This window comes from Bidens hawaiensis, unplaced genomic scaffold, assembly GCF_021521415.1.
Source record: "Bidens hawaiensis isolate Kalapana, Puna unplaced genomic scaffold, B.hawaiensis_p1.1 tig00014841_1, whole genome shotgun sequence".
Taxonomy (NCBI): domain Eukaryota; kingdom Viridiplantae; phylum Streptophyta; class Magnoliopsida; order Asterales; family Asteraceae; genus Bidens; species Bidens hawaiensis.
Window position 1 is genome coordinate 87,657 of NW_027492313.1, and position 23,487 is coordinate 111,143.

General features: G+C 40.7%; 1 protein-coding gene and 1 pseudogene across 2 annotated transcripts; one reads left to right on the forward strand and one right to left on the reverse strand.

The window, feature by feature from the left end:
* The first annotated feature begins 12,946 nt into the window (after positions 1-12,946).
* On the forward strand, positions 12,947-18,349 carry LOC143547864 (S-(hydroxymethyl)glutathione dehydrogenase-like). The gene is made up of 8 exons (XM_077039175.1): positions 12,947-12,952; positions 13,348-13,439; positions 13,532-13,601; positions 13,691-13,784; positions 14,649-14,862; positions 16,929-17,070; positions 17,221-17,391; positions 18,048-18,349. The coding sequence occupies exons 1-8, from the start codon at positions 12,947-12,949 to the stop codon at positions 18,237-18,239; spliced, it is 981 nt and encodes a 326-aa protein (XP_076895290.1). The 3' UTR covers positions 18,240-18,349.
* Positions 18,350-18,849: 500 nt separating this feature from the next.
* LOC143547853 (tyrosine aminotransferase-like) lies at positions 18,850-22,864 on the reverse strand (annotated as a pseudogene). Its single transcript, XR_013137855.1, has 7 exons — positions 22,366-22,864; positions 21,104-21,443; positions 20,499-20,717; positions 20,348-20,407; positions 19,968-20,123; positions 19,506-19,599; positions 18,850-19,005 (listed from the first exon to the last, which is right to left on the reverse strand). The product of XR_013137855.1 is annotated as a tyrosine aminotransferase-like (transcript).
* Positions 22,865-23,487: the final 623 nt, after the last annotated feature.

Sequence of the window (23,487 nt, forward strand, 5' to 3'; positions counted from 1 at the left end):
GTTTCAGAAATGGGGGATAGACATAGTGGGCCTTTCCTTGAAGGGGCAGGAAAGGCCAGGTTTTTGGTGGTAGCAATAGACTATTTTACCAGGTGGGTGGAGGCCAAGCCTTTTACCACTGTTACAGGGCAACAAGTAAAGAGGTTTGCATGGGAAAACATTGTTTGCCGATTTGGTTTACCCTACTCCATTGTTAGCGATAACGGGAAGCAGTTTGCCAATAATCTTTTCCGAGAATGGTGCGACCAACTGAAGATCAAACAAATTTTCACTTAAGTAGCCCATCCCTAGGCCAATGGACAAGTGGAAAGAGCTAATAGGAGCATAGTGGAGGGCATTAAAGGAAAATTAGGGAGATAAAGACATTCATGGGTTGAGGAGTTACCCCACGTCTTATGGGCTCACAGGACCATGGCCAAGACCAGTAATGGGGAAACACCTTTCAGATTGACGTATGGGACCGAGGCAATGATACGGGCTGAAATTGGCCCCCTTACCGGTCGAACTTTTAAGAGGGGCAAGAGAATGAAGAACATCTGAGGTTGAACCTAGACCTAGCCGAAGAAAGATGGGAAATCGCAACGAGAAGGGAGGTAGAATACAAGAAAAAGTTGGAAAAATATTACAACTCCCGAGTCCGAGAAGTCAATTTTAAAGTGGGAGATTTGGTTTTAAGAGAAAATGAGGCCAGGAGAAAAGAAGACCAGGGAAAATTGGGGCCTAAGTGGGAAGGCCCTTGCTAAGTTATCTGGCCGGAGAAAAGGGTGCCTACAAATTAGCATGCTCTTTAGGAGTGGAAATCCCGAGAACCTGAAATTCAATGCAACTCAGTAAGTACTACGTATGATTTCCCTCAAAAGGAATGCAAGAACCTGGCAAGCCCGTTTTTGGAACTTTCACGTGGGCTGAATGAATAAAACATAACCTTTCTGAGAGGATAATCACGACAAAAAGCTGTAATTGTCCTTTTTGTAAAATTCTAATGTAAACATGATTAAAAAGTTAACGCATGATGAAATTTTTGTTGTACCCAAGGGTAAAATACTAAGCTATGCATTTGTCTCTTTGAGAGAAAATAAGGATATTCATTAAAACACGCAATGGGGGTCATGCAAGAAAGATCACCCGGGGCAGAATAAACTTTCCACAAACATTTTCGCAAAATCCTAATGAGTCTTACAAACGAGCCTACCTCGTAAAAAAGAGGTCAGTGTAAAAAAGAGGTCAGTTTTCATGTTTCGTAACCCCTGAAAAAAATAACGTTACCCTATACGTTTTAAGCCCAACCAATTTAAAAATTCAACCCAACTAAAGCCCGAACAAAGGTGTAAAGCCCAAACCAATAAAACTCATTAACCTTTAAAATAATATATGTTACACTGAAAACAAAATGGCCGGTCCTCATTTATTCAAAAACTCCAAGCCACCACCATGACCAGACACCACTGCGCTGTTGAGGGTTGCCCTCTACCGGTCTGCCTTCCTCCTCCTCTGGTCACCTGACCAGGTGACCTCCACCGCTCCACGCTGCAGCCGAGAATAGGTGGTTCACCGGTTCGAACCCTCTTTCACGGTTCGACCTATAGTTTCTCAATTTAGGTATTCTTCTACTTTAAACTAAAATTATAACTGTTTATATAAATTGTCAATATAGAACAATCCTAAGTTTGTTAAAATTATTCCTGGAAGTTGTTGAGGTACTTGCTTTTATTAAATAAGATGGAGAGTGTGTGCAACAACGAACTAATGCGAAAAGTATTCTTAAGTATTTTAAGAGTCTTGATTTTGTGTTTTATATACACTTGTTAGATGATATTTTAGGCCTTACAAATGCTCTATCAAAATATCTTCAAAAAGAAAAAAAAACCAAAACTTGTTAGAAGCGTCTAAGTTGATAAGCCGGACAAACCGAGCATTGAATAATCTAAGATAAAACGGGTTTGACAAGATGTTGGCTAGGGTGACATTTTTTTGTGAAAAGAACAAGATTAAGATGTTAGATATGACGGAAAGTTATGGTAATCAACGAAAACGAAAGAATATCATTACTAATTGGCATCATTTTGAGGTTGAAGTTTTTAATACCGTTTGGATATGCAAATTCAAGAACTTGGAAATAGATTTAGTGAGGTCTAAACTAGTTTGATAGAAAATATGCCCGGTTTAAATCCTTGTGATTCGTTTTCTAAGTTTGGCATATCGAAGATAGTGGCATTTTCTGATATGTACCCGAATGACTTTAGTAATGAAGAAATATGATGTATTTCGGGTGATCGTATGACCTTTTATCACACTTTAAAAAAAGATGATAAATTTGCAATTGGGTGGAATGTGTGGCCTTGCTCGTGTAATGGTGGAAACTAGAAAACATGCCTCTTTTCCTTTGGTTTATCGTATATTGAAGTTAGCGCTGGTTTTACCGGTTGCAACCACAACTGTTGAACGATGTTTTTCTAAAAATGAAGCTTATCAAGACGGATTTGCGCAATTGAATGGGTGATGAGTATTTGAAAAAATGCCTTAATTTGTGCGGTCGAAAGATAAACGCTTGATAAAGTAAAAGAATAGGATGTGATGGCTCGATTTCAAGTTTTTAAAAACCGAAAGGGAGAACTATACAGCCCATGTGTTTAAATTTATTTATCATCGTGTTTCTATTTTTGTTTAGTTTACATTGTATCAAAGACGGTGAAAATTTTTTTTTAGCATTACTCTTGATATTTGGTTCTAGATCCGTCACTGCCATAAACCACAACTTTTTAATATGATAGTCATCAAGTTCTATTATGTCATGTAAAAAAAACCTTACAAATTTTTAATATGATCACCCAAATTTTAATATGGTCACACAAAATCCTGGGCACAATTATTCTTTCACTCTACATATACAAACTCCATGCAACAACGCATGGACTAGCAACTATTTTAATATTGTAGATTGAGATATATGAAATTGTTAATATAAAACAATAAGAGGAAATGAAACTATATAGTTTGTATGTCAAAATGCAATGCCTTTTCAGTTTAATGACGTAAGGTTTGAATTCGTTAAGATTTCATATTCAAAAGCCGCTCAAATACATGTTTTTGACGCTATTTCTTGAGAAGTGAAACATGAAAATGAATAAGGACATTGATATCCCGACGTGAATTAGAAAAAAGAAAAAAGAAGTTATCTCAACACATAGACTTTGTTTAATATCGATGAATGAAAATCCCGACAACAAAAATGACATTGAATTAAAAAAGATACGTCATTGATTCGGATAACTAGGAAGACGAGTCATCAATCATCATCCTTAATAATCCTACCACCTACCAACTCGTAGTACTAGACCAGCAGCACCTATCATTGGTCCGATCATCAATCACATCATGGGTTTCAATCGATACAACAGATTACTCCGAACTCTCATCACCACCTCTCGTCGATCAACCACATCTTCTTCTAACAACCAATGGAGCAGATCATTGGTTTCGAATTCATCGGGGTATCATGTTAACGGTGGCCCATCGTACATGCGTGGAGCCGTCTTTTGGGAGCCTAATAAGCCTTTGACTTTTGAGGATTTTGAAATGCCTAGACCTAAAGTCAACGAAGTTCTCATCAAAACCAAAGGTATTATTTTTATTATTATTTGTTGCCCTAATTTGATGATTTGGGGAAAATCTATGTATAACTTTTTGTTATAGTAAGTTGGTGAAAATAAGCAATTCCAAACACCCCCGAAGTCTGCATGCAGAGATGGTGTTTGGGAATGATGATTCTGACCAAGGATGGACTATTCTGATTATGGATAAGCAACTGAAGAAACACTAATGGACCTCGGGCAGATTACGGATAATCTGGGGGTTAGATAGATGTTTCCCACGAGGGGTTAGACCCGGCAAAGATGGTTCTTCTGATAACCTGCAAAACAGACACCGTGAGCTCGTCACTGAGAAGGGGGGGGGGGGGGTTCCTCCTTGTGACCACCCTCCGGCGTGAGAATCAGAATAGATTGCTCTTGAATATAAGTGTATATTAAGAGATTGCTAGAGCAGATATCAGGTATAATATGTAAGATACAAGATAGTATATGATAAGATGAGATGATCATACCATTTGGGGTATTTATAGCCGAAGGTAGGTTTCCAAGAAGGTATAGCCGGCTGAATAGTATTCCTGTTCTACCAACTGTGGCCTACGCACGTGCCATGCTGGTAGTTGGTGGGTAGGCAGCGGCTGACAGTGACCAGGCATGCTGTGTACTATTCCTTTTCCACCAACTGCCGGCTATGCACATGGTATGACAGGAGTTGGTGAGTAGGCAGCGGCTAATAGTGACATACAGTACAAGAGCATGCTGCTCGCCATACTGTTGTCAATGAGCTGTCGTATCTTTGGTCAGATCTTTTGCCCATACCTCGTCAGGTACAGTACAAAAGATCTTCCCGTATCGTACGGACTGGCTTATTTGGGCGGGAGTATTCCCCCTCCCGCCTTTGTGCGGGATTGTTCCCGGCTTTGCTCATTCCTTCAAGTGACAACTGAATTATTGAGAGCTAAGTGCCTTGTGCGTGTAGCCTTGCTGCGCGGGTGGCCTTCCCTGATGGCTTGTATCCGCAGCTGCGGGAACAGGCGGAGTACTTCACCATTGGGAGGCATTTCCTGAGGGAACAGCTTGCGTACTGCGCGTAAGGACGTCACGTCTCTGAGCATGGTGGGTCCTGCGGATCCAGTTGGTTTCTGCGCAGACGTCTCTCTTCAAGGTGAGTCATGCGGGTCCAACTGGGCTCTGCTGGGACCTACCTCTTCAAGTCCCCCCAGTCCAATGTTCTTCTCATGAATGTTTAATAAAGTGAGGTGAACTTTTGGACTTAAGCAAAGGGTTTTGAAAAGGGTTTAGTTTTAAGGTTTTCCATGGGGATTCTTCCCGCGGAAGTCCTTATGTCACTTGCAGAAATTCCCGACTTTCCTGCTTGATCTTTGGGTATGATGCGGGTAGGTCTGTAACCTCCTCGCAAGTCAGGAGCGTTGAGTCCCACTTGTGTGGATTCTCCATGAGGTTTTGGTAGTTTTGAACATAGTGATCAATTATGTTAAAACCACCAATTCCATCCTGGGGCTTCAAACAATGTAGTTCTCGACGTTCCCGCTATGCGGGGATGTTATTCCCGTTTCCGCAAGCATTGCCCAGAAGATCCTTCTTGGTTTCAATTCCCTGCGGAGCGCTAGGTATGTGAAGGGTTTTGCCTTGACACTGTACCCGCACTCGTCTTACGGTTACTTTACTTCCAAGGTATTCCTGGCGTCAATTCCCTGCGGGTGCTAAGTATGTGAAGGGTTTTGCCTTAACACTGTACCCGCACCCGTCTTATAGTTACTTGGTTGCCGAGGTATTCTTGGCTTCAATTCCCTGCAGGTGCTAAGTATGTGAAGGGTTTTGCCTTAACACTGTACCCGCACCTGTCTTACAGTTACTTGGTTGCCAAGGTAAGGGGTATTTTCCCGCTTACTTTTGAATCTTTTTGAAATTTTTTGAAATTCGAAGAGTTGGTGAAAGGATAAGAACAGTCCAAACTGCTAAAACGTCGTCCGACGGTTTCTTCTGATTGTGTCAGGACGTGCAGGAAGTTATGGCGACGTGACAGTACATGGTCATTCCAGACGCTTTTTCAGGCGCGTGGGCGCGATTTTTCGGGCGCGTGGCCGCGAAATTAATGGCACGCGTCCTTTCAACAGCTGTTGCCAGCTTGCTTTTTGCCACGTGTCATAGTTTCATTGCACCTGCGATTTCTCTCTCTTCCGCATTAAATTCATCGCATTAATTGCGATTAGTATATAAATGGGGAGAGGGTCCTTTGTAATCCACACTTTTCACTTTTCTCTTCATCTTCAAAACGATTTCCGGCGAATACTCACCTTTTCAGTCGAGCATTCTCTTGAAATCGTTTACTTCTTTCATATCTGCAAGATGTCTTCTCACGATCTTGAGGCTACAGCCCAGGAGGCTGGGGTGTACGCCGATGACAAGAGTACTGCTGGCGAGTGCCAGTGTGCTCTGCCTGTCGATCTATATCAGTACATCGTCAGGAAGTTCATGCTCGAGTCTCTCGAGCCTGAGTTTCCTGAACCTCATCAGACGGTGTATGATGCCCCCAGAGGCAGGATCGGGGTATATGCCGCATTCTTTGTTTATGGGAATCTTAGGTTCCCCTTGACAAAGTTTGTGTACCGTGTCCTGGAGAGGCACGATGTACACCTGACCGAGGTACACCCGATGGCAATCGCGAAGATTCGCCACTTCGAGTGGGTGTGCCGGATTCTGGGCGTTGAGCCCTTCGTCGACCGCCTGATGACCTTCTACTCTTGGAGGTGCATCCAGGGGTGGTATACTCTGATAACCCGGATCAAGGGTTTGAAGATTTGCGCAACCGAGCGCAGTCTTCGTTCGTGGAAGCGGGAGTTCTTTTATATCTCCGCTCGCGCCATCCCCCTTGCTATGAAATTAAAGAATGGGCAAGCTCTCCCCAGCCTTCACGCCTCCAACTACCAGGAGGCGGAATGGTTTTCGAAGATTTCCCGAGTCCAATCTCCGGTTTACCGGTTTGCGGAGTCCGTGATGGTGATGCTCGGGATGAGCCGGGTGTGGAAGGATGCGGAGGCGCAAAAGATCTCGATCGTCCTTGAATACGGTTTGAATTCTGTCCCTTACGGTATGCTCTGTCTTCTTTGTTTGTATAGGTTTGTCTTCTAACTGTTTTTCTTTTAATTCAGAGGGCAACGACTTGCAGTCGCTCTTGTATCCGCGGGAGGCTGATAGTCCTGCTCGGATGGGTACTCGTGATCTAGACGAGAACGAGTTGCCCATCCTTGAACAGACGGCGGATCGGTTCGTGGAGGTCTACCCGCCAGGCCACGAGATCCTGAGCGCCAGGCGGCCAGGTAAGGCGTTATTCAACCCTCGACCCCTCAATGCTGAAACCTCTGCTGGAATTCCTCTAATCTTGTGTTCTGATGAGGAATCCGCAGATGGTCCTCCGTTGGTGCGGAAGAAGAAGGCTGCCGGCGGGAAGGGAAAGGCGAAGGTGGCCTCCACTGCCGATCCGGTGCCTCGGTCTGATTCAGAGACCGAGAGCGAGGAGGTGGCGGGGAACCCGGGTGGTGATAGGACCACTGCTCCGGAGGCTGCGACTGTCACCTCCGGAGAGCCCAGGATGACGACGGTGAGCGGCGTAAAGAGGCCGGCTCCATCGGGTTCGTCCCCGCCTGTCCGCACTTTTAGGCTCAAGAAAACCCGTAAGTACAAACTTCCTTTTTTTTTTTTTTTTTTTTTTAACTTCGTAGCTTTCCATCATTAATACTTATCTTCTTTGCGCAGGTGTGGATGCTACCGCATTTCAGGGTGGAGCGGGGAGGAGTACCTCCGGACCCATGACGGTAGGCTTGGTCAGCCTACCTGAGGCGACGACCCAGGCGGCTGCGCCTGCTTCCGTTGGTTCAGTTGCTCACCCCGTTGAGCCAACTGTTCCAAATGTGATGACATCACCGCCGGCTGTCAGTGCCATATTTACCGCATCTTTCACTGAGCCGGCGGTTACTTTTTCTGCGCATTCCGCAGCGGCGACCACGGTTGTGAGTTCACCTCCGGTGAGTTCACCTCCGTTGGTTTCTACCGCGGCGGCCTCCATGCCTCCGACGTCGGCAGCTACAGCCGATCCCTCAGGTATGCTTGGGGCTTCTCGCCAACCTCTGCCTCCTTCCCATCTGCCTGACCTCTTGGATGGATTTCCCTTGGGTTCAGGTGATGGGTTTGGCGGCTATCGGCCTGTTGTTGACCCTACAGGTGCGTAGGGTTCTTTTGGCCTCTTTTTTTTTTTTTTTATATCATCTTTTCCTAACTGCTTTTTGTTTTTTGCAGTGTCGGATTCCAATGAAGTGTATGTTCCACGATGGAACATCCGCCGAGGAACAACCCTTCGCACACCTGTGGAGTGCGTGGAGTGGGCTCGTCACGCAGCTCCCAGTGGTGCGTTGGGGGAAGCCATGGCTAGCTACCAGGAGGGTAGGCTAACCAATGAGCTTCGGGTACTCCTGGCCCGGATGCAGCCTCGCGTCGAGCTGCTTTGTCGTGAAAACGACAAGTTAAAAGCAGCTCGCATTCAAGAAGTAGCTCAGGCGCGGGCTGTCCGGGAGGAGAATAGGAGGCTTACCGCAGTGGCTGCGGAAAAGGAGAAGGCCTTCAAGGCCCTCGAGGTTGAAGTTCAGGCCCGGCTCGAGGCCCGTTCCAAGGCTGCCCAAGCTGTTAACGAACAGCTTCGGCTGGCTAAGGAAACTGCACGGAACGCAACCGAGAGGGCCACCAAGGCTGAAGCTGTTGCTGAGCCTTTACGCCTCGAGAATGAGGAACTCAAAGCCAAACTAGAGGCGCTCCAACAGGCTCATGATGCCTTGGCGATGGAAGACGCCAAGAAGCTCCAAGAGATCTTGGACCAGAGGGGGGTGCTTGATCATACTGAGCGGAAGCTAAAGGGCGTTGAAGATGCTGCGGCTAAAGAAGTGTTGCTTGCCAACCTCAACAAAAGTGAAGCCGAACGCGCCCGTAACCAAGCTCAAGCTGCCCTCCAGGAGGCTCTGGTTGCCAAGGAATGGCTTCTTCGAGAAGCGTTGTCTCAGGTATGTTTAATTTCATTATATCTTCACGCTTTTCTTTGTAAATAGAAAAGGTTTTGATACTTGTATTCTCTTGTAGGTTGTGCATCGGGTCTTCGCGGATACGTCTTATGACGATGCTATGAGCGCAGCCCTCAACGCTTCTCATGAGGATGGGGAAAAGGCCGGCTTCTTGCTTGGTCTAGGGTTCGTTGAGAAAGGCATCCCGCCTTCCAACTTCCCTTTATTTGATGTGGATACTGAAGCTGTATACGACCAAGCAGTGAATCAGTATGCCGCCTTCCCGCATCCGGTGGTGGAGAAGGTGAACGAAGCTGCTGCTGCTGATGATGGGCTAGCTATCCTTAAAGCTTTCCTTGAACCGCCACGCTCTACTGATGGTGCTGGTCCAAGTGGAAGTGGCCCTGAAGCTTGATCCTGAAGATCCCTTCCCACTGTTAGGATAGGTTTAGCTTGTATAGATTTATATTCTTGTAGGCGGGTAGTTACCCGGCCCTTGTAATGAATATTATGAAATATAAATCTTTGTGCGGGTAAGACTGCTACTTTCACTGGATTACTTGCTTTATAAACGTTATATGGCTTGCTCATGCATACTTTAGTTTAAATTAGCAATTTTCCAAGTGTTTAGAATAAGTTAACCTTTGAACGTGGTAGATAATAGGTTGAAGTTTTGCTTCCTCTTTCGTGATTGTGCGGGTAGGACCGCCACTTGCACTTAGTAGGATGGCTAAACTTTACCTATATCTGACCTGCGTGGAGGTTTTCCTCATCTTTTTAGAAATTTCTAAGTGTTTAGGATAGGTTAACCTTTGAACGTGGTAGATAATAGGTTGAAGTTTTGCTTCCTCTTTCGTGATTGTGTGGGTAGGACCGTCACTTGCACTTAGTAGGATGGCTAAACTTTACCTACATCTAACCTGCGTGGAGGTTTTCCTCATCCTTCTGTTAAAAATTTTCTAAAGTATTTTGAATAAGTTAACCGTTCGACGCGCGGTTGTCAATAGGTTCGTTTTCCTCATGATTTGTGCGGTTAGGACCGGCACTTTCATTTAGTTGGATGACCAAAGTTTACCTATGACTGACCTGCGTGAAGGTTTGCCGTTTTTTGGGTTTATGCGGGTTTTGCCGCCTTCCCCACGCAACGACTTTCCACGTAATTATGCGGTGAAAACCGGCATCAGTGTTGAATAAATTAACCGTTCGACGCGCGGTTGTTAATAGGTTAGTGTTCAGTTTCCTCTTATCATGATTCATGCGGATAGACCGGCACTTTCATTTAGTGGGATGACTGAACTTTACCTTTAACTGACCTGCGTGAAGGTTTGCCGTTTTTTGGGTTTATGCGGGTTTTGCCGCCTTCCCCACGCAACGACTTTCCACGTAATTATGCGGTGAAAACCGGCATCAGTGTTGAAAGTTCATAAGTATAAATGTAAAATTATCAGCGTCGATGTTCTAAGGAGAATCATTTCCATTAGAAGTGGCTCTGGGCCTTTACAAATTTGGAATTGATCTACATGCAAACTGTGTAATTGAGCTCCCTTCCATGTTGTTGGGATGGGAGTGCCATCGAGCCGATATGCACCTGGTTCGGGATCTCGTTGTTTACGCAGTATGTAGTCTCCAACATTGCTGTAATTTTATTCGTGTTTTCCCCAACTGGGGTTCTACACGCATCAGCCTGCTCAGCGTTCATTGCGCCACGAGGTGCGCGAGCGTCCCATCTCTGACAAATGCTTCGACCATATCTTTTACGTCTGTGCATTCTTCAGTGTTGTGGCCTTTTGTCCTGTGAAAGTCACAGTATTTGCTCCGATCAGCATTGTGACGATGTCGGATTATTGGAGGCTTTGGCCATGGGAGCTCCTCAGTGGCGAATATCTCGGTGACGCTTTTGGTGAGTGGCGTCCATCTGGAGTTCTGGTTTGACTGTACGTTATCCCTTCCGCCTAACCGATGTTGCAAGCCGGATGAGGTGTCAAAGTTTACCCTTGACTGCCAAATGCCTAGCTTCCGCTTTTTGTTTAGTCGGGCGGTAAGGACGTTGTCTTCTCTTGTTTTCTGGGTGTAGAGGTTTGTGCTCTGGGGGAGATCTCTACCCAGTTGCTTCTCCGTTTCCGCAAAGCGTTTAGCTGCTGTCATGATGGCATCCCATGTGGATGGCATGCCATCTTTACCCGTTAAGGTGCGGATGAGCTCTGGGTCGTTCGCGCCCTGGATGAAAGCAGCGCGAACAAGATCTTCGCTAATATTACCCAAACTTAGCTTCTTTGAGTTGAAGCGAGTGATGAAGTCTGGCAAAGATTCATCTTCCTCTCGAATGCATTTGAGGATTGTCCATTGCTCTTCGGTATACTTTCTTTGTTGGCTGAAGTGTTGGCTAAACTTCTGTTGGAAGTCTGCCCAGTCGTAGATGTGGTAGACCGGTAGACGATCGAACCACGCTCTAGCTGGCCCAACAAGCGTCATTTGGAACATGTAACACCACGTAGGTTCCGTCCAATTACTGACGGTTGCCCCCGCTATGAATCTGTTTAAATGATCGTCTGGATCAGATATACCATCGTAAGTGCCGATGTTGGACATCTGTTTGGCACTTTTCGGGGCGATTGCTTCCGCAATGTCCCTTGCAAATTTGGACGTTCCCGCATTTGCCACAGTTGGTCTGAATGTTTTGGAGAAGTCACGTGGGTTTCCACCCGCGTTTTTTGGTTTGAAGGTTTCTCCAAAATGCCTTCTCGGTTGGGAGTCCGTTTCCTTACGCTTCCCTTTCGCCCTATGGCGAGGGTTTGCGTCGGTGTCGGATTCCTCCCGATCATCGTCCGAGGACTCACACTCACTGCTCATGTTGAGCTGTTGAGTGCTTCCAAATTCGTCAGCCTGTTGGACGGAACGCAAGCGTTCGTCCAACTCAGCTTGGAATTCCTTCTGACGTGCCTCCGCCCACGCTTTAACTTGTTCAAGTGTTTGGCGGGGGAGTCTCGTCTGTTGTCTTTCCGCCTGGGTATTATTGAATCCCAGGGGATGGTTGTTTACTGCACTTGCCCCAGCTTGGGTAGCTGGGGTAGTGTTCGTAAAATTTACTGCACTTGCCCCGGCTTGGGTAACCGGGGTAGTGTTCGTAAAAACTGTGTAGTCGCCGGTATTCCCCCCAGTAGCTGGGGTTGTGGTTACCGGAGTTTCTTTAACCATCTTTCCAGAAGTTTGAAAAAACTGAAAAGAAATGAAGTTCTAGCTTTTATGCACGGATGGCGCCAATGAAGAAACACTAATGGACCCCGGGCAGATTACGGATAATCTAGGGGTTAGATAGATGTTTCCCACGAGGGGTTAGACCCGGCAAAGATGGTTCTTCTGATAACCTGCAAAACAGACACCGTGAGCTCGTCACTGAGAAGGGGGGGGGTTCCTCCTTGTGACCACCCTCCGGCGTGAGAATCAGACTAGATTGCTCTTGAATATAAGTGTATATTAAGAGATTGCTAGAGCAGATATCAGGTATAATATGTAAGATACAAGATAGTATATGATAAGATGAGATGATCATACCATTTGGGGTATTTATAGCCGAAGGTAGGTTTCCAAGAAGGTATAGCCGGCTGAATTGTATTCCTGTTCTACCAACTGTGGCCTACGCACGTGCCATGCTGGTAGTTGGTGGGTAGGCAGCGGCTGACAGTGACCAGGCCTGCTGTGTACTATTCCTTTTCCACCAACTGCCGGCTATGCACGTGGTATGACAGGAGTTGGTGAGTAGGCAGCGGCTAATAGTGACATACAGTACAAGAGCATGCTGCTCGCCATACTGTTGTCAATGAGCTGTCGTATCTTTGGTCAGATCTTTTGCCCATACCTCGTCAGGTACAGTACAAAAGATCTTCCCGTATCGTACGGACTGGCTTATTTGGGCGGGAGTATTCCCCCTCCCGCCTTTGTGCGGGATTGTTCCCGGCTTTGCTCATTCCTTCAGGTGACAACTGAATTATTGAGAGCTAAGTGCCTTGTGCGTGTAGCCTTGCTGTGCGGGTGGCCTTCCCTGATGGCTTGGGAATGATGATGTTTGGGAAAATAAGCAATTCCAAACACCCCCGAAGTCTGCATGCAGAGATGGTGTTTGGGAATGATGATTCTGACCAAGGATGGACTATTCTGATTATGGATAAGCAGCTATCCTTAAAATTGATTATTTATTTATTCTAAAATAGTCTAATAATAATAATAATAATCAAATTGTTTTAAGATGCTGTAGACTTGTACTTCATGCATTTATACTTGTATCTTAATATCATGGTTGTAATTCAGACTGTCAAAATCTGTCAAAATTAGAAGCTTTATATTTAACATTTGGTGTATATATGTATAACTCAAAATTAAATATATATTCCAATTCGACTAATAGCAATCGCTAGTTCCTATCCTAGTGCCCGACTAGCGACTAATTTGTTCTTCAACACTGCTTAATACAGTTCAACCTTTCAAAAACTGTCTTCGAACTCTTTTTTCTTATTAAAGGTGGATTTCTCACGGTGTTTTAGAACTTGCTAGGTACTAGTCAGGCGGTGGGGTACAGACTAGTAGAAAATAGGTATTAATCGGGTTGGAGTTTTACATGTAGTTTTTCAATATAAGTATAATTTTCAAATTTTTGACGGAAATTTGAACATTTTTCACTGACTTGGACCGGCGAGCTCCCGTTCCCGAGCCCATGCGTTGTGGGCCATGAGATCACGGGTGAGGTCGTTGAACACGGGCCTTTAACCGATACTAAAATAGTTGAAAGGTTTGTTAGTTTTTTTTTTGTTTTTTTTTCGTTTTGATATGTATAATATTTTTCTTGAATATGTTTATATGATGCATAATATTATTTTGCAGACTTCCTGTTGGATCTCGTGTTGTTGGTGCGTTTATTATGCCTTGCGGTAACTGTTTCTTTTGCACAAAGGTGACAAGTTTTAACTGATATCCATCTATAATGAGATTATATGTATTTGAATAACAAACATTATATATTTTATTAATATTGGTAAACAGGGCCAAGATGATTTATGTGAAGCGTTCTTTGCTTATAATCGTGCAAAAGGGACACTTTATGATGGGGAAACTCGGCTTTTTCTTCGTGGCAGTGGTATATTTCCGATAGTATTATGAGAAAAGACAACTTGGTTTTAAAAAAGGACCATAAATATGTAATCTTAATTTTTATTAAATAATCAGTTTCCATTGCAGCGTGCAGCAAAAACCGATTATAACACATTCAAATGCTCCATTTGAAGTTGAACTTGAAACTGAATTGCTTTTTTTTAAATTTTGTTTTCTTCGTGCTTTTCATTATTATTATTATCATTCATTTAGGGGTGTGAATTTCTTACACAACACAAAAACACGAAACGAACCAAACACGAAGTTCACAGATTCGGGTCAAACCTGTGAACCTGCATAGCTAAACGGGTGTGCTCGTGTCAACCTGGGGGGCTCGCGGGTTGACCTGTTTAACCCATTTGTTTTTTATTTCTTAAATGTGTTTAATGTAATAAGTTAAATTGGTTGGGTATCTTATACCAAATTTACATCTAAAATGGAATCTGACATAAGATCTTATGGTTAAGAGTTAAGATGTAATTTTTTTAAACAAATCTGTATTATGTAATAAAAGTATTGATGTGTGAAAACAATATAAATAATAAAACTTTTGGCTCAAACGGGTCTGCGAATATGCGTATCATGTTCAGGTTCACGTGTTTAAGAGTTAAGAGTTAGACATACCTTTTTTGAAACAAATATGTATTATGTAAATAAAAGGTATTGATATGCGAAAACAATAATAAATAATAAAACTTCGGGTCCGCGAATATGCGCATAGTGTTCAGTTTCATGTGCTTGACACAATTGTCGGGTTCGGGTCTGTTTGGATCTGATAACACGACCTGTTTAGCACCCTAACTCATTTGGCATTGGCTTATTATATAATGTCGAATATGATATTTTGTAGGAAAACCGGTGTATATGTATAGTATGGGCGGGATGGCTGAATATGCAGTTGTGCCCGCGCACGGGGTGGCTGTTTTACCTCATTCTTTGCCTTATTCCGAGTCGGCTATCATTGGTTGTGCGGTTTTTACTGCATATGGTGCTATGGCCCACGCAGCCCAGGTTCGTCCCGGTGATGCTGTTGCTGTTATAGGTGTCGGCGGTGTTGGTTCAAGGTGAGAAGATAAGATATTTCAATATCGCTAGCCATAATTTTGAATTGAGTTAAGTGCCATTTTCAATATTGCTAGCCATAATTTTGAATTGAGTTAAGTGCCATTTTAGTACATGTGGTTTGTCCAATTATGCAACTTTAGTACCGTCTTTGAATTTATTGCAAATGGCTACCTCGTTTTTCTAAAACTTGCAATTTTAGTACTTTTTTCTAACCCCGTCTATTTTTTCCATTAAGTCAAGGGTAAATTAGTAATTTCGATTATTTTATTTATTTTCTCTTTTTGAGCTAAGTGTCATTTTCATACTTGTGGTCAACTTTAGTACCTTTTTTTGAATTTATTGCAACGTGATACTTTGATTAGTTTTGGATAGATAGACAAACCAAAAGAGACATTACATATTACAATTAAAAGACAACTAAATACATGATAGAAGATGAAAAACAACCATAAAATGTATAACATATTTTTTAGCATTTTGTTCTTTATTGCCAATTTACTTCTAGTAGCTTAAGATCCGAGTTCATCTTAGCCATTTTTCTTGCATTTTTTTTATGTGCATTGATTTTTTTTTTCAAAATTTCTGATATGATAACAGTAGCTCTTTAACACATCGAAGGATCAAGCCAAATAACAATCACACAACTTCGCACCTCTTAGTATAACATCAATTGAACTTGTAGATGAATTACGGTTGACGAATCACATGGACAAAACAATATATCGTAATTCATTGAACTTGAAGATGAACAATGGTTAGGGTTTGAAGGATCAATGAGCGCGGGGATGGGGGTTGGTCTGTTCATTTAGGATTAGAGATGATATTTTAATTGTAATATGTAATGCCTCTCTTGGTTTGCCTGTCTATCCAAAACTAATCAAAGTATCTAGTTGCAACAAATTCAAAAAAATGTACTAAAGTTGCGTAATTGAACAAACCACAGGTATGAAAATGGCACTTAGCTAAAAGAGAAAATAAATAAAATAATCAAAATTACTAATTTACCCCTAACTTAGGTTAGAAAAAAATACTAAAATTGCAATTTTTAGAAAAGCGAGGTAGCCATTTGCAATAAATTCAAAGACGGTACTAAAGTTACGTAATTGGACAAACCACAGGTACTAAAATGACACTTAACTCTTTTGAATCATTGATATTAAAATCATTTAGTTATATGATTTTCCGGATTTGCCATTTGAAAGTGATTATGTGATGTTGAAAAATAGAAATTCTAATAAAATAGTGTTGGAAGTTGTAATAAATAAGTTAATGAATTTTTAAAATGCAATTCGATAACGCTCTTTAGTGCAAGCTGACTGTGAATTTGAAACTGGTTGGGTTAAGACATAAATAAACATCTGCAATAATCCCCGGCCCACTTAATATCCTGTAACCTGAACACGGCCTGTTTAACCCATCTATCTAAACAAGTCAAATGAGTTAATGGGTTGTTGTCAAGTTGTAAGTGTGTTAAACGGATTGGCGAGTTGTAATAAACGGGTTAAATGGGTCATAAACGGGCTGACCTCTTCAATTAAACGGGTCAACCTGAACACGACTCGTTTAATTAAACAGGCTAAATAGACCAACCTAAACACAACCATTCAACCCATTCATCCAAACAAGTTCAACGGGTTAATGGGTTGTAGCAAAGTTGTAAACATGCTAATAGGATTGTCGAGCTGTCATAAATGGATTAACTAGGTTGTAAACGGGTTGGCGGGTAACCTGTTTAATTAAACGTGTCGATGGTTAGACCTGTTTAATTACACAGGTTATCAGGTCGACCTGTTTACTTAAACAGGCTATAAGCATGTCAACCTGAAAATGACCTGCTTGATTAAATGGGTTAAACAGATCAAGCGGGGCATGACTTGTTTAACAAACACATTAGATATGAGTATATGAAAACCCAAAACCTGAAAAATTCCGTGCCATGTCGGAAGTCGCCACCCCTTGGTTATTTTACGTAAACCAACTAATATATTGCACATTGCATCTAGTTACTTTTTTATTGCAGTGACATTATTATTATGATGAGATTATAACTAGATAAATATTGCAGTTGCTTGCAAATAGCACGTGCGTTTGGTGCATCCGAGATTATTGCTGTAGACATACAAGATGACAGACTCAAGAAAGCCAAATTGCTTGGAGCCACTCATGTTGTTAATGCTCGATCCGAAGATGCAGTTGCAAAGATCAAAGTACATATACCCGTCTTTTATTTTATTTTTATTTTTAATTTGTTGCCATTGAGCCTATTCATGGGCTGTGAATTGGGCCAAAGCCGACAAGTCCAACCCATGAATAGGCTCACTCGTAACATTAGTGAATATTGAGGTATTTTTGGACAGGAAATAACTGGAGGGATTGGCGTTGATACATGTGTTGAAGCATTGGGAAACCCTAAAACATTTTTGCAGTGTGTACAAAGTGTAAGAGATGGTGGAAAGGCCGTTATGATCGGGCTTACACTCTCCGGTGCCAAAGGTGAAATCGATATTAACCATTTGGTCCGTAGACAGGTATGCGATACAAGGCACACAACTCGTATATTTCCAATGTTAATAATGTTTATTATCATTTATTTATTCACATATGCTTTTATAGAATGCCTTTCGGTCAGCATAGCTTTTTTGGGTCAAATGTATTTTCCTCACCGGTTTAAAGAAAAAAATGGCTTCATAAGCCAACCCGTTTTTCAACACCGTGTTTTTAAAGAACCTTTTGGTTCCGGTTTTTGGTTTGGAAACTTTTTCTCAGTTTTACCATCTGGGCTTGAAATTTTTGGGCTGACAAGAAGTTGACCTAAAATAATGAATTTGGGTCTAAATCATTTTGTTAATTAGTCGTTAATTGATTATTATCTATCTGGACTAATATATTTGAATAACACTATTTATTAAATTCTAACAAATAAATTAAAATTAAAAGTGAAAAACCACAAATTCAGTTTCTTTCAGTTTTTCCAGTTCTAATTATATGCAAAACCGGAGCTCGGTTTTGACAAAAACGTAAAACAAATCGTCAATTTTTGTTTGCGTTTGGTTATTTTGGTTACGGATTGGTTTTCTTGATTTCATGCACACCCCTTCACTTGTCCTTACTGTTGAAATTACAAAAATAACCTCCATCCTTGAAACTTATGATTGTACACTTACAATGTTATTGTATTAAACAGATAAAAGTAATGGGCTCGTATGGAGGTCGGGCCCGCCATGATCTTCCAAAACTGGTGAAGCTTGCAGAAAGTGGCATATTCAACCTTGATGCAGCAGTTTCAAGAAAATGCAAGTTTGAGGAGGCAGGACAAGCATATGATGATCTCAACCGTGGAAGCATTGTCGGCCGTGCTGTCGTTGAGATTATGTGATTTCTTAAAAGTTTCGTAGGACTGTACCATGTTTTTCTTGAACTTGTAGCTGTCTGGCCTTGTTGTCGAGTTATTATCTGTATAGAGATACCAAGTCGAGTTTGTATTGTGTTTTGATATATGATGCAAACTTGGTCTTTTATTTCTGTGCAGCCAATTTCTAACAGATTTGTGAATAATCTGAACTTGGTTGAATTAGTGGTATTTGGTGTCATTCTGCTAATTCAGATTTTTTGGTAGATTTGGGTTGTGTTTTATGTTTAACGAGGCGATTAAGTAAAACCATAAAAATTATAAGTGGGGATGGGCGACCGCTTAGGCCTGTTCCGACCAAGGGTTTGAAATTGACAAGGCGGCGACGCTTTTTCATCGGGAAACATCCTAGTCGAGAATAAATAGTTGTTTATTATTCGAAAGAGCAACACTGGAAACTATTACAAGTTGAGGCTTAATAGGCTCCAATACCAGTTTATTAGAAAGGAATAAATACAAGGGATCAAAAGTTGATGCCACATATTTAAATTCTTTAAATGTGGTCAACTCAGTTTTACAGCTACAACAAAACAAACATAACTAACATCATGAATTGGACTTTTAACACCTAGTGAGAGATCATGTGATGTGATTGAAGCATTTGATGCTTTAATTTATGCTGTCTTGGAGCGTCTTTCGCAAAAAGCTTTAAGCCTCTTGATGCCATCTTCGAGAGTTGACGGCTCAATAGCAAATGTTATCCTTAACCAGTTTTTGAGCCCTACAGTTATACCTGAAGCAAAAATATTAGATATTACATGTTACTTCCTCCATCTCATTAGAAGTGTCCATATTTTCTTTTTTATTTGTCCCATTACAAATGTTTACTTTCAAATTTTATTAGCCAATTTCCAAATTTACTCATAATCACACAAAACTAGTGTTAAACTGTGAATAAACAATATTGGTGGACCCAATTTCCAAGGACATTATAGTCATTTGATATGCAAAAAAAAGTAATCATTCAATTCACCTTAAACTTTGTGTTTTTCAAACCATGACACTTCTAATGGGACGGAAGGAATACTAAAGAATAACTAAATTCAATCCGTTATATGAAACTTAAAATAAAAATGAAAAAGTAAACTTTATAATATTATATGGAGATGTCGCAGCACTCACGACGCGTGACGACCCAAAAGACCCCTCATCAATCATGAGGATTTAAAAACTACCCATTTAAAAAAAAATTGTTTTAACCAAATGCATTTCAATTTTAAATTTTAATCTTACCTGGTAGAATTATAACTGATTCCTCTTTGGCAAGTTTGAGACAAAAGTCCACATCATCCTTAATGTCCGCAAACACTGATAGATCTAGTTTCACCTTTCAAACATAACCAAAGTCTTCTTAGCACAATTTAATAAACTAACCACCCAGAAACGACCTTGTAAATAAAATGTATAAGAGGCTTGGGTCCCAATTTAAAAGGCCTTAATTTTTATGGTTTGACTTGGTTTAATTTTTAGCTTTTAACATGATGATCAAAGATTCAATAAACTTTAAAGGATCTTTTTTTCCCATTAAAAGTAACTCGAACTATAATTTGTAACTATGCACCTGTTAGAAATCACATACAAAAAGATGTGTGTCATCACATAACTCTAAGCAAATTTTTTTACGAAAAGGACCTTATACTTTATGACATAACTTATCCAAAATCATTAAATGGATTTGTGCATCTATGTCCTTACCATAACAAACATTGATCCTTTGGGTTTGCTTGGGCAAATTACACCAGGGACCTCTGCAAGTTCCTCATAACAAATATTTGCACATTCTTTTATCATGTTTATGATTTTTAGAAAGAAATCCTCTTTGGTTTTCCCGAGTATATCAGGAATCGCTCCCTGCAAACACATTAACCAAACTAAAGAGTAAAGATCATGTATATAGAAAGGAAAGCATGATGAACACCTAGTTTAGATTATTCAACATCTAGTGCATATAGATATATGCATACAAAAGTGTCATGTTCACATAGTTTTTTTGTACTTACTAATAGAGTGTATACGAAAACCGTTAATATTTACAGGTGAGTTCTTTATCAAATTATGCGTTACTAGTAAGAAACCTGAATAAACGTTGGAGGATCACATGCTAAACTGAGGTGTCCGGTAATGCAATCAATAATCTGAAAATAAAAGCAAGTTAGCGTGATGGATGTATAAGTTTGTTCTACACACACACACACACACACACAAGTGAGAAACCGAGAGAACCACCCCGTGTTCCTTAAGGACGCCATTAGGATCATTTATTGCGAGCCATCCGAGCCGCCAACCGGGAACGATCCACCTTTTTGATATGGAGCCAAGTGTAACAACAGGTGCAATTGACCCAAAGGTTCCCATTGGAACAAAAGGGTTTTCTCCAAAAGCAAGATGGTCATAAACTTCATCAGAAATGACTAATATCCCAAGTTTCTTGGCAGTATTGGCAACCTTATAATAAAAAGAAGCACACTTTTAAAATGGTAATAATTAATTAATCAAGTTTTATGACTACCTATAAACTTTTATTGCAAAAGGGTTGATTACTATTTACTAGACTATATATAGCAACTATCACATTATTTCAAAATTGGGAAACCAACTACTTTTTTTTCTTTTGCTACATAAAAATTAATCATGTTTTGCTATATATATGTCACTAAAACATCATTTTGTGGCCATCAAAGTCTCCGTGTCATCTTACATTCGACACGGAGGCTTAGATGACAATAAGAATATCAAAAAAACTCTAATATTTACGGTTTTGTATTTATTAAAAATAAACTTTGTGTGACATTCAAAAGAAAAGAAAACAAAATAAACAATAACACACGTACCTTTTCTAGATGTTGGTGTGTGAAAATGTTTCCACAAGGATTTCCAGGGTTAATTATAACCACGGCAACTGTATTTTCGTCTGCAAGAGCTTCGACTGCATCAAGGTCAACTTCCCAATCTTTCTCCGGAAGAAGGTCAAAATGATGGACTTCCAAATTGCATGAGCTGGCAACAGCTTCATAGTATGGAAACCCAGGTCTTGGGAGCAGAATGTTTGCTTTGGGACTGGCGAGCACGGTTAATATGGTTTGAATTGCTTGTGCGCAACCGACTGTTAAGAACACATCCTCTGCTGATAACTCAGTTGGAAGATCTTGAGAAAGGTATTCTGCCACAGCCCTGTAATAGAATGCAAATTTGGATATTAAGACATCAATCATTTTCCCATGATTTTAATTATATGTAACTAAAGAGTAATCATGCAAGGTGATTTTTTTTTTAAAATGAAGTTATGTAGCTAATAAAGTCTTTTTAGCGTCAAAATAAATTCATTTTCTTTCAAACTAACAAAAAGAGCTTAAGCTCAAGTATTGTTAGATGTTAAAATCAATCGACTTTTGGCGTAGCGGTACCAATGCTTGAATTTGAATAATGCTTGGTAGATTGACAGCAAAAATGTAATCGATCTAGATATAGAGTTAAAGACTAAAGAGACTGTGTAAGTTGCTGTAGTAAGAAAATGTAGAAGATGTTAAAATCAAATGATCTATCTTAAATAAATATAAAACATATTTGGGTGATATAATCTGTAAAATATAAATAATATTTAATAAGTATCTATTAATATGTAATTCATGAACATAAATGAACGCTCACCAACATAAATGAACGAATAAAACATGTGTTCATGATATTCGCTTGTTTATTAAATGAACGAACATAAACAAACTTCTCATTGAATGGTTCACGGACAGTTTATTGAAAGAAACAAGAATAATTAATTTCTCTATAGAACTTCCAGCATTAACTTCTTAGTGCTTATTTCACCAACCATCACCACTAATCGGGTTATTCGTGTTAACCTGATATTTTTTCAAAAATGACCTGAATCCTGACCCTATTAACAATTCGGGTTAACCTGATTAATACTTTTTGAACCCATTTAACCTGACCCAAATTAGCTTATTTGGGTTCGGGTTGGGTAAGTTTAATCAGGTTCGAGTATTTTGGACACCCCTAGTTAAAAGTGAGCAACCTAAGCTTGTTAACCAAAAACAAACACTTGCAAGCATATAAACGAGCACAAGTTTACAATGTATACCTTCGTGCCGGGAGGATACCGACTGTAGGACCATAACCATTCAAGTTGCCTGAACGAATAGAGTCAACTAAAGCATCTTCCGCAATTTGGGTAGTACGAAAGCAAGGGAAAGCAGAAGGGTCGCCATGGCCGAGAGGGATGACAGGTCTGGTGTCGGATTTGTTGAGTTTCGACATGAGCATATACCGGACGCCTCTAATCGTTATATCCTGTCCCATATTCATCTCTGTGTTCGGCCTGAATCTCCATTTCTTCTTCAATGTTAAGCCGTTTTCGATGCCCATTTGTGACCGACTGTTTTCAATTGGAGGTTGTTGCAATGCAGCATCGTCTGCTAATATATATGCTGCTCATTTGATAATTTTTAAACATGTTAGGCATAAAGCATGCCTGCCAACTCGCATGATACATGCATTTTTGGAAAAGACAAATTTGGTCGTTCAAGTATTATTATTATTATAAATGTTTGTATTAGAGAATCATAGCTAGCTACAAGATAATATATCAAATATGATAATTAACCATGCATAGCATGTGGCATATATATAATTAATGTTTGGAAATAATCTCAACTATATCATATTAGCAAATAACAGTCTCAACTTCATACTTGACTGGTGACAATCAAAATTAAAGGTGTATTTTCTTCTGATGGTCTACGAATAGTAATACCATTAGTTTCTTGCTTATTTGGTATGCTTGGGGACCGTTGTACAAAAATATACCATTAGCTGGGACTGCTACTTGCCGATATGCCATGGTCGGGATTAGTTAAAGCTAATTTTATTAAAAAGAAACAAATGAACAGATGATTATTACCACGTAATTAGGCTGCCACATAGATGCTTATTGATAATTAGGTGTGCCATGTAAGCATTAGACAAACGAAGGGTTAACTCCGTTAGTCACGAACCATTGATAAAAAATACACCTTTAGTTCCGCTGCTAGCCAAGAATAAAATTGAGTCTGTCATTTACCAATAGGACATATATAGGATTATTTAAAACCAATTTTTCTTAAAAGTTTGATTATTCAAGTATTAATTATTATAAATGGTTTTGATCATGTGCGCACGTGATTAAGGGGAATCAATCATGTGATAGCATAATATTTAAATGGGC

Coding starts and splice junctions, on each gene's coding strand:
- LOC143547864 (XM_077039175.1), top strand. Junction 13,440..13,531: donor GATACTAAAATAGTTGAAAG/GTTTGTTAGTTT, acceptor ATTATTTTGCAG/ACTTCCTGTTGGATCTCGTG. Junction 13,602..13,690: donor ACTGTTTCTTTTGCACAAAG/GTGACAAGTTTT, acceptor ATTGGTAAACAG/GGCCAAGATGATTTATGTGA.